The sequence below is a fragment of the Perissodus microlepis genome, chromosome 9, assembly GCF_051167445.1.
Source record: "Perissodus microlepis isolate ML-2025 ecotype Zambia chromosome 9, ASM5116744v1, whole genome shotgun sequence".
In the NCBI taxonomy this organism is placed as follows: Eukaryota; Metazoa; Chordata; class Actinopteri; order Cichliformes; family Cichlidae; genus Perissodus; species Perissodus microlepis.
In genome coordinates, this window is record NC_140469.1 from 23327726 (window position 1) to 23341944 (window position 14219).

General features: G+C 38.6%; 1 protein-coding gene across 1 annotated transcript; it reads right to left on the bottom strand.

Annotated features, from left to right (window-relative positions):
• Positions 1 to 4817: 4817 nt before the first annotated feature.
• On the bottom strand, positions 4818 to 13420 carry LOC146380551 (patched domain-containing protein 3-like). Its single transcript, XM_084940381.1, has 4 exons — positions 12701 to 13420; positions 10445 to 10566; positions 6649 to 6794; positions 4818 to 6421 (listed from the first exon to the last, which is right to left on the bottom strand). The coding sequence occupies exons 1-4, from the start codon at positions 13418 to 13420 to the stop codon at positions 4851 to 4853; spliced, it is 2559 nt and encodes an 852-aa protein (XP_084796507.1). The 3' UTR covers positions 4818 to 4850.
• Between the last annotated feature and the right edge of the window lie 799 nt (positions 13421 to 14219).

Below are 14219 nucleotides of genomic sequence, written 5' to 3' on the forward strand. Positions count from 1 at the left end.
GCAGGGAAGTAAGAGCAGGTAGAAAAGTTCTGACTTTTCCAACATTTTGTCACTCTTTTGTTCTAAGATTCAAACTGGTTCCTCTAAAATACAGCTGGTATGTTTGGGTTTAATTTACATAAAAAGTCAGTCTGTGTCACTCACTGTTAATATTTAGACAGGCACGCACAGACACACACACACACACAGTGAATCTATCCTTATCGCACTTTTAAAACAATAACTTTGTGTTTACCTACATTTGATGAGTTTAGGAGATACGACTGAATTGTAGGTACAAAAACTGACCACAAGATAACTGTGTTTAACTTTTGGGGGGGCAATAAAATGTCCCCAAGCTCTAAAAACTCTATATTTGGACAATTTCCTCTGTGTGTTCCTCAGTCTGTTCCTCTCAGTCTTTTCCTGACCTAAAATGTAAAACAAACAAAAAAATGTAAAAACAGAAAGAAATTAGAAAAAATACACATTTTGGTTATGTAAGTTGAATGAAAAGCATTTAATATTTTCTGCAGTATTTCTGTCTTTATTTCTGTGACACAGTGGTGCAGAAGGTAACAGCAAAAAGATTCTGGAGTTGAACTTTCATGAGATCTTCAGTCTCCCTGCGAACCTAACATGCATGTCCAAAGCCTTGCATGGTATGCTGAATGCACACATTAATAAGGCATGTAGACACACCTATCATTCGCATTGGCATGCAGTAAAATCAAATGTTAGATCAGAAAACCTTTGAAGCTTTGGTTAAAATTAAAGAAGTGCTATGCAAATACCAGTTCACATCTGCATAAATAACAAATATATGTAATATATAAATTAATGTGTCCCCCTGCCTCTAATTTTCCCCACTTTTTAAGAGCCTTGAATAACATTATGGTACAAAATTTTCACCAGAGGTTCAAGTGCAAATAAGCATCCTACAATAGTAGTGCTTTAGCATGTAACACCTCAGTTGCATCTCTAAATATATAATTAGGTGCTTTATTTTATGAGAGAATAAGTTATCTTTTTTTGCAACATATTGGTTTTTTTCTATAAATTCTAATAAAAACTAGTGTTAGACATGTAAAAGTGCACTAACAGATGTGGGATTTTACTACACAGGAAAAAGAGGAACATGATGAGTTTCTTTATGTTATCTCCAATCCCTCTTCTTATCAGTTGATGCTCTTACATACACCTACACTCTCTCCATCTCTGCCTTTGTCCTGGGTGTAGGGCCATCTCATGTCATGCTGTGCAGTCCAGAGGCATCTCGCCTAGGAAGCAGGGCGAGGGAAGACAGGCATGACGGAGGGTGACAGAGCTGTGCAGCAGCCATGAAAGATGCAGAAAGTTAAAACCAGAAGACTTTTCTTTTTTGGGGAGGGGGGGTTAAGTTCTACTTAGAGTAAAGCTGAATCCAAGGCTCCTTACTTCTCTTCCTCTTTGTTAAACTCTCCATATCTGCAAGTAAAGAGCCGACAACAAGACACCGGCAGCTACCGTTGCAGCACCGCTGTACACAAAACACTTGATCCTAAGCAACCTGATTAGCATTCACTCTGCGAATGGAAAAAGCAGTAAGAACCACTTTATTCAGTTTATCTGTCCCAATTCAGTGTGTTGTTTTATTCTTTGGAAAGTCTTCAAATAAGAATACTCACAATTTACATTCTAATATTTAAAGTTTATATGCACACTAAATGTTAACCTATCTGCAGCAACAAGCATAAAGCATATCTATAATGAAGATATTTCCTTTCTGTTTTCCTTTAGAAGGTCTCCAGCGGTTTATAGTTCTGTGCAAAATGCCACAAATGAATGCAACTGAAACAATAGAAAAATTCTAAACATCAGTCATGATCACAAGGATGGTGGTGGTAGCTTTGGTGGACATAACGCTTCCTTTTGAGGTGTGAGCCATCTGTATGGGTTCTTGCTTTTAATGCGCTGCCAGTTGGAGGCCATTATGATGAATATGCCACCAACACCACTTCCTGAAACTGAGAAATTGTGGTGCAGCTTAATTATGGACAGTTTGGAATAATGTGACATTTGAATGGCATGTAAATGAAGTAAAGGGTGGGGGGGGGGGGGGGGGGGGGGGGCTATTGTGCCACTATTGTGGCAGCTTTGCAATTGTTTTTGAGTCCCGATTGCTTCTGAAATCTATGTAATGGTATTTCAGGGCACTATTCAAAGCCACATACTGGCAGCGGTGGCTCAGGAGTTAGAGACATCCACTAATCAGCTCCTCCAGTCTGCATGGTGAAGTTTCCTGAAGCAAGAAACTAAACCCCAGATTGTCCGTGATGTATCTATCGATGTGTGAGTGTGATAAATAAAGGTCTGTATGAATGAGTGGGTGAAAGGGGCTTGTAGTATAAAGCCCTTCGAGTGGTTAATAAGAGGGAAAAAGCACAATATAAATGCCACTCTTTATTGTCTAACCAGGCAGCGATAAAAAGAGTAGAAAAATAGACATAAACATTCATTTAAGTTTTGCAGCGATTTATCCAGATAAAAGTCATCTCATCTCTCTGATTATCTTAATGCAAATAATGGCATTAAGATAACTATCAGGATTTCCTTAAGTGGTAGATTTTAGACAACATCATACGCTCACCTGCCTTAATTCTTCATGGCATATATTCAAGGTGCTGGAAAGATTCCTTGGAGACTTTGGTCCATACTGACATGATATCATAATACAGTTTGATTTGCTGGCTGCGTATGATCCATCATGCAACTCTTCTATTCCTTTACATCCCAAACAAGTGTCTTTGTGGGTTACTTTTGCCTTCCTCAATTTTAAACAAACCATAAACAATGCAAAGTTTTTGTCTCAAGATTTTTTTTTAAATTACATCTTCTCACTAAATGCAGCAAACATATTTTTAAAAAAACATAAACCTATCTTGGTTTATCAATTAGTAAAATTACAAAAATAAAATAGTCTCTATATTGACGTTTCTAACGTAAAATAACTCTTGTATGGAAACATTTTATTTACTTTTACACAGAAATAAATGTAAACATAATATGCTGAGATGCTTTCTTTATTTAAAAGATATAACTACTGAAAACTAGCTTTATGATGTACAAACATATCAAGAATGTGATGAAATTAGTGTAAAATAACACAAAGAATGACAGAGGAAAAAGGAATTTTACTGTAATTTTACATTGGTTTGCTTATTCATTAACAGACATGTTGTGAAATTACAGAGGTTATCACCACAAAACTGGTGGAAAAATTGTATCAATGTTTTTTTATGAGTGTATAAAATCTGCAAGTATTGTGTCAAAAGCTATCATTATGCTAATTTCACAGCTGATGTATTTCATATTACCAAAATTGGTAAAAGTTTAGTAAAATAATAACAATAGAAACTATTGAACCAACTCTTCCCTCTCATGATATTAAGAGGAGAGCAGACTTGCTAGCAATGCTAATGGCTGAGGTGATGTTAGCAGTTTTAGCTTTTCAGCTACCTGTACAAAATAATTAGCATTAAGCAGTATGCCTCTTTGGATTTAGACAGATTTATCTATTTACCTATTTAAGTGTCCCCTGTTCCCACATTTGTTATTCTTTCTCTCGGCAGATTCATTATGACTTGTTGGTGTCAAGGGCTAGTGAAAAGGTGAGTTTGCACCATATGCGTTTTAGGGATGTTCAGAAATGACACTTATATTTACGTGAAAACCCTGAAAGATTGTGTATATATGTATATATATATATATATATATATATATATATATATATATATATATATATATATATATATATAGAATGAAATTTGAAAATATAGAATGAAACACTTGAGTATATAGAATGAATGAACCTCATGTTTAGAGTTGAGCTGAGAATTTTCTGCCTTTACAAAATGGCATCAGCTGAACTATTTCAGTATTTTGAAGATTTTGAGTCTATATTGTGTCAACTTGAAGATCATATTTTCATTATTGCAACATTTCTAGCTCCCAGAATATTTTTTAAGGATTTTTTTTGTTAAATCTTTTTTTTTTCTTTTTTTTTACGGTGCACATTGTGAGATTTTGTTTTAATAGTTCAAGACCTTATTATGCAGGGGGGTGGCTGTGGCTCAGGTAGAGCAGTTTGTGTGCTAATTGGAAGGTTGGTGGCTCAGTCGCTGCTGCTCCAGATACTGAACCCCGAGTTGTACCCAGTGCATACACAGCAGTGTGAATGTGTGTGAATGTTAGACAGAAGGCACTTGGACATAAAATAACATGCTTGCGTGAATGGGTGTGTGAATGGATGAATCCGGTATGTTGTATTAAGCGCTTTAAGCGCTCAAGTAGACATAAAAGTGCGAAGAAAAGCATTATATTAGAACCAGTCTGTTCACCATTTATCATGCACCCAACAGTAGTGAGATGCATACTGTTTCCTGGAATGTGCATGCATGGGACACTGTAACAGCATAAGGATCCCACAATGCAATGCAGGCAAACACATAATGCACTGAAAAATATTCACTGTAGCTGAGATCCAATGTCAATAAGACTTTAGTTTAAGTGTTCATACTTGATTTTATTGTTTACATTTGTCAATAAATCAGTGGAGCATCTCAAACAAGATCAAACAAGGTTGTTTTAGCCACTGGCAATGTGTCTAAAACAAGAATAAATAAACTGGGAGGGACACTGTGTCAGATTTTGGAGTTCTAATTTAGACAATACAACACATTCATAAATGAATATCTTACATCATAAAGTCTAAATTATTTTCACTTGTAAGGTTGTTATTTAAATAAATCTAACTTATACTGAATTTACTTACTTTCAAAGCAGCATCTAAAATTGAATCTGACTAAAAGTCCTTACTGTAGCCACTTTGGTTATAGTTTGGTGACTTTCACAGTGTTCTCTTTGCTCTCTTCCTTTTCTGACCTGCGTGTGAATATTGTCAGGATTACTGGGATGAAAACAAGGCCGTGAACCATCCCGATAAACATGACAAGAAAAAAAATCTTAAAAAATGTTCTAAAGGTGTTAAACTTTGATACAGACAACACTGACACCCCAAAAATGGTGGACAAGCCACCTTGGAGGACGGGGAACCCCAGATGTGTGAGAGCATCCACAGCCTTTGCATTAGGATCTGTCTTTTTGCTGGAGACGAAGGCGTAAGACACGTGAGCGGAGAAATCGACAGTGAAGCCAATGCAGACGGTGAAAATGATCATGGATATGGAATCCAGGCTGATGTCCCAGAGCGCCATGAAGCCGGTCACGCCTACAGTCACTGAACCAATCGAACAAGTCACCAGAAATGAGCAGACAGGCTTAGGAATGAGCAGGAGAGAGACGATGAACATCACGGCTGCGATCACACAAACATTTTTGATCGTGCTGCTCACTACAACATCATACTGGTCAAAGAAGATGAATTTCTGGTTATAGACTAATAAAGAAGCTGCTCTGCAATCAGCTGAGGTGGACCGAAGTGCTTTAAGTGCATAAAGTTCCATGCTGCCACTGTCAATATCAACCATCTGTATGAAAACTCGGGAGGCGTGGATGACATCTCCGGTGATGTTCACATCTTGCTGGTAGAAAGGAAATAATTCAAAAAAATGAGGGAGATTTTTGAGGAAGGCAACTTTATCATTAAGGGTTAAATTATTTGCCTGCCCATACAACAAATAAGAGTCCAGCCAGGATGAAAAAATGTCTCTATCTACAATGTGGAGCCCTTTAAAGTCCTCCACGCATGCCTGGAGTTCGTGCTGCTTGGTTTCATCCCAGTATGGAAAAGGCTCACTGATAATAACCATCACAGATGGGCCATAATCATAGAAATAATGCCGATCCTTCCTGCTGAATATGTTAACAAGGGAGTCATCAGCTGCCAGGTCGTGAAGCTCAAACCCCTGCTGTACATGGAGGCATCCATAAATGCTTACAGCTAAATATGCCACAAAGAAGAAGATCACCATTCCCTTGACCCAGGGTTTGATCAAAAATGGGCCGTAGTAATCCTTAAAGAAATAGCTGACTGGTTGCATCTTCTCTGCTCCAGTGCTCTTATTAAAGTCACCTCCCACGCAGCAGATGCTGTATAGCTCAGAGCGATTTTTAGGTCTGTCTGATGGGATTCGCTTGCAGGTCAGCCAGTGCCTTTTGCTGCCTTCCCGCCGCCCATTTAAAGCCAAGAAGGCTCCAAAGAAGGTGATGGTGTAGATGTAACAGAATATGATTGAGGTGCTGGTGTACAAGCAGAAGGCCTGCATGGATGGGAAGTAAGACTTGACACCTATGAAGAACTTGAGAACATCGGTCACAGCGGTGATGGTGATGGGCATGATGGCTTCTTTGTAAGTGTGAGCCATCCTCTTTGGGACCGGGTCATTCACATGTGTGTGCCGCCAGTCAGACACCATTATGAACATGTTGTTCAGACCAATTCCTGGAAAAAAGTGATAACAGTTCATGATAGTTTTACGGTACTCACATGACTCACATGCTTATAAATGAAAAAGGTCACCACCTTGTAAAACACCACTGAAACTTTTTTTATGTTGTCACCTTTATTACTTTTATTACACTTTTAATTACTTGGCTGGTTTTGCACTTCCAGCTAAAAGCTAAAACTAAAGTGTGGAAGGAAAGAAGCCAAGAGTGAATTTTTCTCACCAAGTAAAAGGAAAACGGTGTTTGTGACGGTGATAACAAACGGCACTCCGATGTAAAGCAGCAGGCCAAAGCCAGACAGAACTGCCAGCACAGCGGAGAGGATACCGAAGACAGCCACCCACACCTTGTTCCTCACATTGTCCAGCCTGCCAAGGAGGAATAAATTGTATTTAAATCCATACAGATGATAAAGATAACAGTGAACTGAGGGCAAGGTCCAGTTTTTCAAAGCAGCCTGTAAAGGATCATTGTTGGATATTTTAGAACAAAACAACTTCCTAAATATGACCTTTTATTGTGGATGTTCTTACAATTTGTAAAGTGAAGCTTGTAAAAAAAAAAGCCTCTTGTTCATAGTTAATACAGAGGTAGCAACAGCTGACACAATCTGAGCCATAAACCTGATAAACAATAGCTATCACACGTTCTGAAAATGTCCCGTCATAAAAAGAGAAACAGAAGGTAAATATATTGACCTGATTGTTAATTATTATCTTTCCCTGTTACCCAAGTTATATGTTATATTCCCTGTTGTTAATTATTACCTGGTTAAATATCCAGGAAAAAAGATACGTGCCGCCTTAAAAATCTGTGGAATAAGATTATAAAAAATCTACATTTAAGCTAAATATAGAAATGTAGTTTTTTTAAGAAAAATATGGAGGATTTCATAAATGTTTTTTAAATTGTATCTTCAGAAAATAATCATTTGGTAAACATGGGCAGTTGTATGTTAACCTAACATGTAAGACCATGTTCTAATAATATTTTTATGTAAATTGAAAAGTAAGTAAGAATTTTACTGATTAAGTGCACAGCGTGTTATTGATTAATTGAAGTTGTTAGTGATAATAAGTCAAGAAACTTTTAAAGACTCTACAATAATACAGAGAAAATCCCTTTGAGAAGCCACTTGGTGACAGTGGGAAGAAAAAACTCCCTTTTAACAGGAAGAAACCTCTGACAGAACCAGTTTGAGGGAGGGGAGGCCATCTGCTGTTACCAGATGGGGCCGATGGGAAGAAGACAAAGACGAACTGCGGAAGAGAGTCAGAGTAATATTACCAATGATTAAATGCAGTGTTGTGTATAAACACAGAGTGATTGAGTAAAGATTAAATATTTGGATGGATCATGGGAGCCTAGAACTAGCAGTGTGACTAAAGGAGGATTCAGGGACACCTGATCAAGTCCTGCCTATACGTGTTGTCAAAAAGGAAAATTATAACCTAATCTTAAAAGTGGGGAGGGTGTCAGTCTCAGAAAATAGAGGACATTTCATGTGACATGAACTGTTTTTAAAAACACTGTTCACCATACGTTCGTCTGTCTTCAAACAGTTTGAAGATTGAGGCATCAGCTGCTTTAAATATGAAAAATGGATACAATGTTTGGCTCTGATAAAGGTAAAAAAAAAAATGCCTCCGATGTGTAACTCTGAAGCTCTAAAGCTCGGTAATTGAGATTGTGTTTCTTCAGTTGGATCATAAATCAAAGCGCAATAACAACTTTTCCAAGTACAAAAGATTTAAGTGAGACATTATTACTCTTTACCTCAAGACAAAACTAGGCCAGCAGCTTCTCTCTTTGACTAAGCTTCTGGCTGTAGCTTGATTTTCAGAAACCAAGCATGTGAGTCTTATCAGTGTTTAATAGGAGGGGTGATAATTTGCACTTGTTTTACAGCAACAGGAGCTGGGCACCTTGTAGTAATTGAATCAGTCATTAACTCCTCTATAGGAGGAGTTATTCTAGAGTCAAACGTGAGGCCATCTAACAGCTAAAACTGAAACTAGGTCATGAGTCATCCAGATCCAGGCCTAAAACAATTGCTCACGTTACTTCAGATGATTAAGGCTAAAGGTGGTTTTACAAGCTTCTGAATCATGCGGGTGTAGTTAGGTTTCCACACATTGCTTCAGATTCAACTTCAGCTTTTTGTTTGTTAAATTAATAAAGACACTGTTATACATTGATATAGATCCTTGTTATTCTTCACCTCAGGCTGTATTTCCAGATTAGTTTTATTGTCCTTAGAATTTAAAGAAGGTCTATTTCTTTTTACTAGAACTGTAACTATGAATTCAAACTTCTTAATCTACAGGGAGTGCAGAATTATTAGGCAAGTTGTGTTTTTGAGGAATAATTTTATTATTGAACAACAACCATGTTCTCAATGAACCCACAAAACTCATTAATATCAAAGCTGAATGTTTTTGGAAGTAGTTTTTAGTTTTTTTTAGTTTTAGCTATTTTAGGGGGATATCTGTGTGTGCAGGTGACTATTACTGTGCATAATTATTAGGCAACTTAACAAAAAACAAATATATACCCATTTCAATTATTTATTTTTACCAGTGACACCAATATAACATCTCCACATTCACAAATATACATTTCTGACATTCAAAAACAAAACAAAAACAAATCAGCGACCAATATAGCCACCTTTCTTTGCAAGGACACTCAAAAGCCTGCCATCCATGGATTCTGTCAGTGTTTTGATCTGTTCACCATCAACATTGCGTGCAGCAGCAACCACAGCCTCCCAGACACTGTTCAGAGAGGTGTACTGTTTTCCCTCCTTGTAAATCTCACATTTGATGATGGACCACAGGTTCTCAATGGGGTTCAGATCAGGTGAACAAGGAGGCCATGTCATTAGTTTTTCTTCTTTTATACCCTTTCTTGCCAGCCACGCTGTGGAGTACTTGGACGCGTGTGATGGAGCATTGTCCTGCATGAAAATCATGTTTTTCTTGAAGGATGCAGACTTCTTCCTGTACCACTGCTTGAAGAAGGTGTCTTCCAGAAACTGGCAGTAGGACTGGGAGTTGAGCTTGACTCCATCCTCAACCCGAAAAGGCCCCACAAGCTCATCTTTGATGATACCAGCCCAAACCAGTACTCCACCTCCACCTTGCTGGCATCTGAGTCGGACTGGAGCTCTCTGCCCTTTACCAATCCAGCCACGGGCCCATCCATCTGGCCCATCAAGACTCACTCTCATTTCATCAGTCCATAAAACCTTAAAAAATCAGTCTTGAGATATTTCTTGGCCCAGTCTTGACGTTTCAGCTTGTGTGTCTTGTTCAGTGGTGGTCGTCTTTCAGCCTTTCTTACCTTGGCCATGTCTCTGAGTATTGCACACCTTGTGCTTTTGGGCACTCCAGTGATGTTGCAGCTCTGAAATATGGCCAAACTGGTGGCAAGTGGCATCTTGGCAGCTGCACGCTTGACTTTTCTCAGTTCATGGGCAGTTATTTTGCGCCTTGGTTTTTCCACACGCTTCTTGCGACCCTGTTGACTATTTTGAATGAAACGCTTGATTGTTCGATGATCACGCTTCAGAAGCTTTGCAATTTTGAGATTGCTGCATCCCTCTGCAAGATATCTCACTATTTTTGACTTTTCTGAGCCTGTCAAGTCCTTCTTTTGACCCATTTTGCCAAAGGAAAGGACGTTGCCTAATAATTATGCACACCTGATATAGGGTGTTGATGTCATTAGACCACACCCCTTCTCATTACAGAGATGCACATCACCTAATATGCTTAATTGGTAGTAGGCTTTCGAGCCTATACAGCTTGGAGTAAGACAACATGCATGCAGAGGATGGTGTGGACAAAATACTCATTTGCCTAATAATTCTGCACTCCCTGTACATGAAAATAGCTCAAAACAAAAAAAAAAAGTTAATTGTACTGCACTACATGTAACCTGACCTGGGTCAGACAAGCGCTCTGCATCCTGGATTTTGCCACTTACTGCGTGACGGTTGCTGATCACTTCTTACCTCAGGCAGGATATCACAGAGACGGTGACAGCACAGGCATAAGCGATGAGGAATAGGGGGAAGCCATCTGTGGTGTGGCTGTCAATCTCATCCTGCTTGGATTTCGAGGTGTAGTAAGACACCTACAAAAGAGCACAGCAGAAGGAAGTCAGCTTGAGCGTATAAGTCACAAAAAATGATTGCACATGGAAGTCCTGGCAGCTGTTACATCAGTGTAACTCAACAGTTTGGATTTAAAAGGGCAGTTCACCCATAAAAGTCAAATATTTAGATTTTTCCTCTGGCCTGTAATGCTTGCCTGTTCCTCCACTTAGACTGTTTGGATTGAATTGCCCAGTTTTTGGAAGTAAACTGTAGAAAAGTTTATCTTCTCATGAATATAATGGCACTATGTGATAGCAGTACAGTACTTTTAAAAGAAACACAGCAGAAATGTTTCTTTTTCTTCAAATCATACAATGTTAGTTCAACAAGGAAATCTTCAGACCTTGTTATGAGCATGTTTAATGTTGGAACACATCTGCCAACTAAAAGAAATGTGTGCATAGTTCACATTACAACCATTTTCAGGTTATAAATGACTCTATTATTCAGGAATACTTTCTTAATGCCTCAGTTTGTGATTATTCCATTTTTGTAGTTTCCTTTCATCATGAGATCAAGAGCTTGGTCCGCATAGCCGGCAATAAGTCAGACTCGTTTCCAGTGCATGATGGACTCTGCCAGGGCTGCCCTTTGTCACTGATTCTGTTAGTAAATTTTATGGACAGAATTTCTAGGCCTATCCAAGTGGTGGGAGGCTTTCACTTGGGTGGTCTGAGAATCTCATCTCTGCTTTTCGCAGATGATGTGGTTCTGTTGTCTTTATCGGGTGATGGCCTCCAGCTCACACTAGAATGGTTCGTGGCCAAATGTGAAACGGTGGGAATGAGAATAAACACCTCCAAATCTGAGGCGATGGTCCTCAGGTGGAGTGCCCACTCTGGGTCAAGGATGAGATCCTGCCCCAAGTGGAGGAGTTTAAATATCTCAGGGTCTTGTTCATGAGTGACAGGAGAAGGAAGCGGGAGATTGACAGATGGATTGGTGCTCCGGCTGCAGTGACGCTGTACCGGTCCGTCGTGGTGAAGAGAGAGAACCGAAAGTAAAAGCCATGCTCTCAATTTACCAGTCAATCTACGTCCCTACCCTCACCTATTGTCACGAGCTGTGGTTAGTGACCGAAAGAACGAGATCGCAGATACAAGCGGCAGAAAAGAGCTTCCTCTAAGAGAGGACTCCGCAAGGCCCACTGAAGATTTAAAAAGTTATTTTCCAAAAAAATACAGGGGGAAGACATGAACTAGTTTGTGCATAAAGTGAGAGAATATCAGTGTCAAACAACATAAAAGTAAAGTAGTTATTCCTAAATCATATTTTGTTTAACTAAATAAAATGAGGCTTAAAACTAGAATTACATTACAATAAGCTGTTAAACCATCACTGATAATGGCATTATGAATTAAAAACACTGTAACATGAAATTTTGTGGGGGTGTTTTTGCATGACTTTGGTATTTTTATGGTGTTTTTCCATGCTGTTGGTAAAGAGAACAAACAACATAAAAAAGGACAATAAAAAAAGAAACAACCACTCAGTGTGGCTGGTAGTTTTCCACTGCTGATGGCATGTACTTGACCTTCATCCAAATTGTCTTTAACTCAAATAGAACATTAAACCGCACAATGCTTCCAAAATTTACAACTGACTCCGAGCTTTTTTGTCAAAAAGCTTTTGGTGGCACATTCCAATGAAAAAAATGTTTGTAGTTTCTACCTCCTTTGAAATCTTTCTGTGGTCAAATGTATCTTTCTGTGATCATTTTATGTCGTTTTATTTTTGTGATTGAGGTCATTGTTTTTGCCCCAATTCTTGCAACCATGTGACTGTTTGGGCTAGAAGCACAAGTCTGCTAACACATTTACTGCAAAAACTTTTTTTTTTCAAAATTTATGAAAGATTTATTAAAAAATAATAATACTCATTACCAAACACAAAAAGCATCATTTGATGGCATTGTTAAAAGCATTTGTGGCTTTTGCAAAGCATTTCATCAGTCATGTGAAAAATAGTTAATCGTAAATGCACATCGAATAAATACACCCAAGAATCTCTGTTTGCATTTAAGAATTCAGAGAGGTTATGTTACTTGCTTCAAGTTTAAAGTTTAAAAAAGAAAATGAATAATAAAAACACGAGTAATGATGTGATACTCACATAAATGTGTTCGCTGTCTGTGTTGTCTGATAGGAGCTTTTTAAATTCTCTCAGCCATAATTTTGAGGCTTCAGCTGTGCTTTCCCGATCATCTAAATAGTAGAAAAGTTTGACAGCTTCAGCATTTCTGACTGAGCCGCTATCATCTGTAATAACACCTCCCAGCACTGCACCTAGAAAGAGTGGAGTAGCTTTGTGCATGTGGACTGGATAGGTGATGCTGGTCTGATTGGTTAGACTGTAGCTGAGGATTTCCAGGATGATGTTTGAAACACACTCTCCGTTGGCTCTGGCACACAGTTCATTGAAGCCCAGTCTCCCGTTGTCCACAGTGATATCAAGGATCTTATTGTTAAGTGAGATGATGTCCTCTAAAACAAGTGTGTCCAGTAGATTACGGCTGTTCCTGGCCACAGCAATGAGGGATGCAAAGCTGCCCTTGTCATACTGCCTGTTTTCAGAAAACATGGAGTAATTGTAGGGAAAGTTTTCTTTCACAAAGGCTCTGGTTGCCTTTGAGGGTCCTTTAGTTGGCGTAAACTGGCGCTCAAGACTATTGTCCTGTCTTCCCTCGAGAAAAATGAAGCCCCCGCTGAGTGCTGCTGAGAGTAACACAGGAACAATGAAAAAATATAATGGATAGGATCCTACTTTTGATCCAAGATTTTCAAAAAGCCGTGACAGAGGCTTTGTCAGGCAGTCAGTGCGTCTAGAATCCATCCTTAGTGTTGCAGGGCAGTGACACGGATCTGGTGTGACTGCACACTTATAAAGGGTGTCAAGATAAGCTTAATCCTAATACTTATTGCTTCTGGGAAGAGCTACCCTTATTCCAGGAAAAACAAGATGCCATGCAAATTATTCAGTGTTCAGTTTTTATTCTGTGACAGTAAAACGATAAGGCAAGCCCTTAAAATGATAAAAGGAAACAAGCTAATTAGTGAACCTAGACAAGGATTACCAAATGCTGACCTTGCTCTGACTTAATGAAAATAACCAGGGCAGTGAAAAATCAGATTTTATGACATTATGTTGCAACTATACCTGTAAAACTGTGTTATAACTATGTGACTTTATAACTAAATTACTTTGTAGTTGTGTCATGTCACTAAAATTACTTGCTGAAGACAAACAAGCTCATAAAAAAATTAGATTACTTCTTAAATTAGTTAGTCATATTAAGGATCAAAGTAGCCCTTTCTGTGAAGACTCTTTTGACATTTTGGAATTTAAAAGGAGTGGTCAAAGCATTTCTGTTACCAAGCTGTAGCATGTAGCTCCTCTCCTCCTCTCCCTTAGCTTCCCTGCTTAGCCTCTTATGTCCTTGTCTAGTCTCGTGTTTTTTGTATTACTTTTCCCTGGAACACTCTCTCACAGTCTGTTCTCTAAAACCTAAAAGAGGAATTATGGATTTGATCAACTGGTCCCTAAATGCAGTTGACACCCCTTTCTCAACGTTTTGAAGTTTGAGTGCTGAAGATATCTACCTATTCGGAACCATGGTAACAGGGTTCTTGCT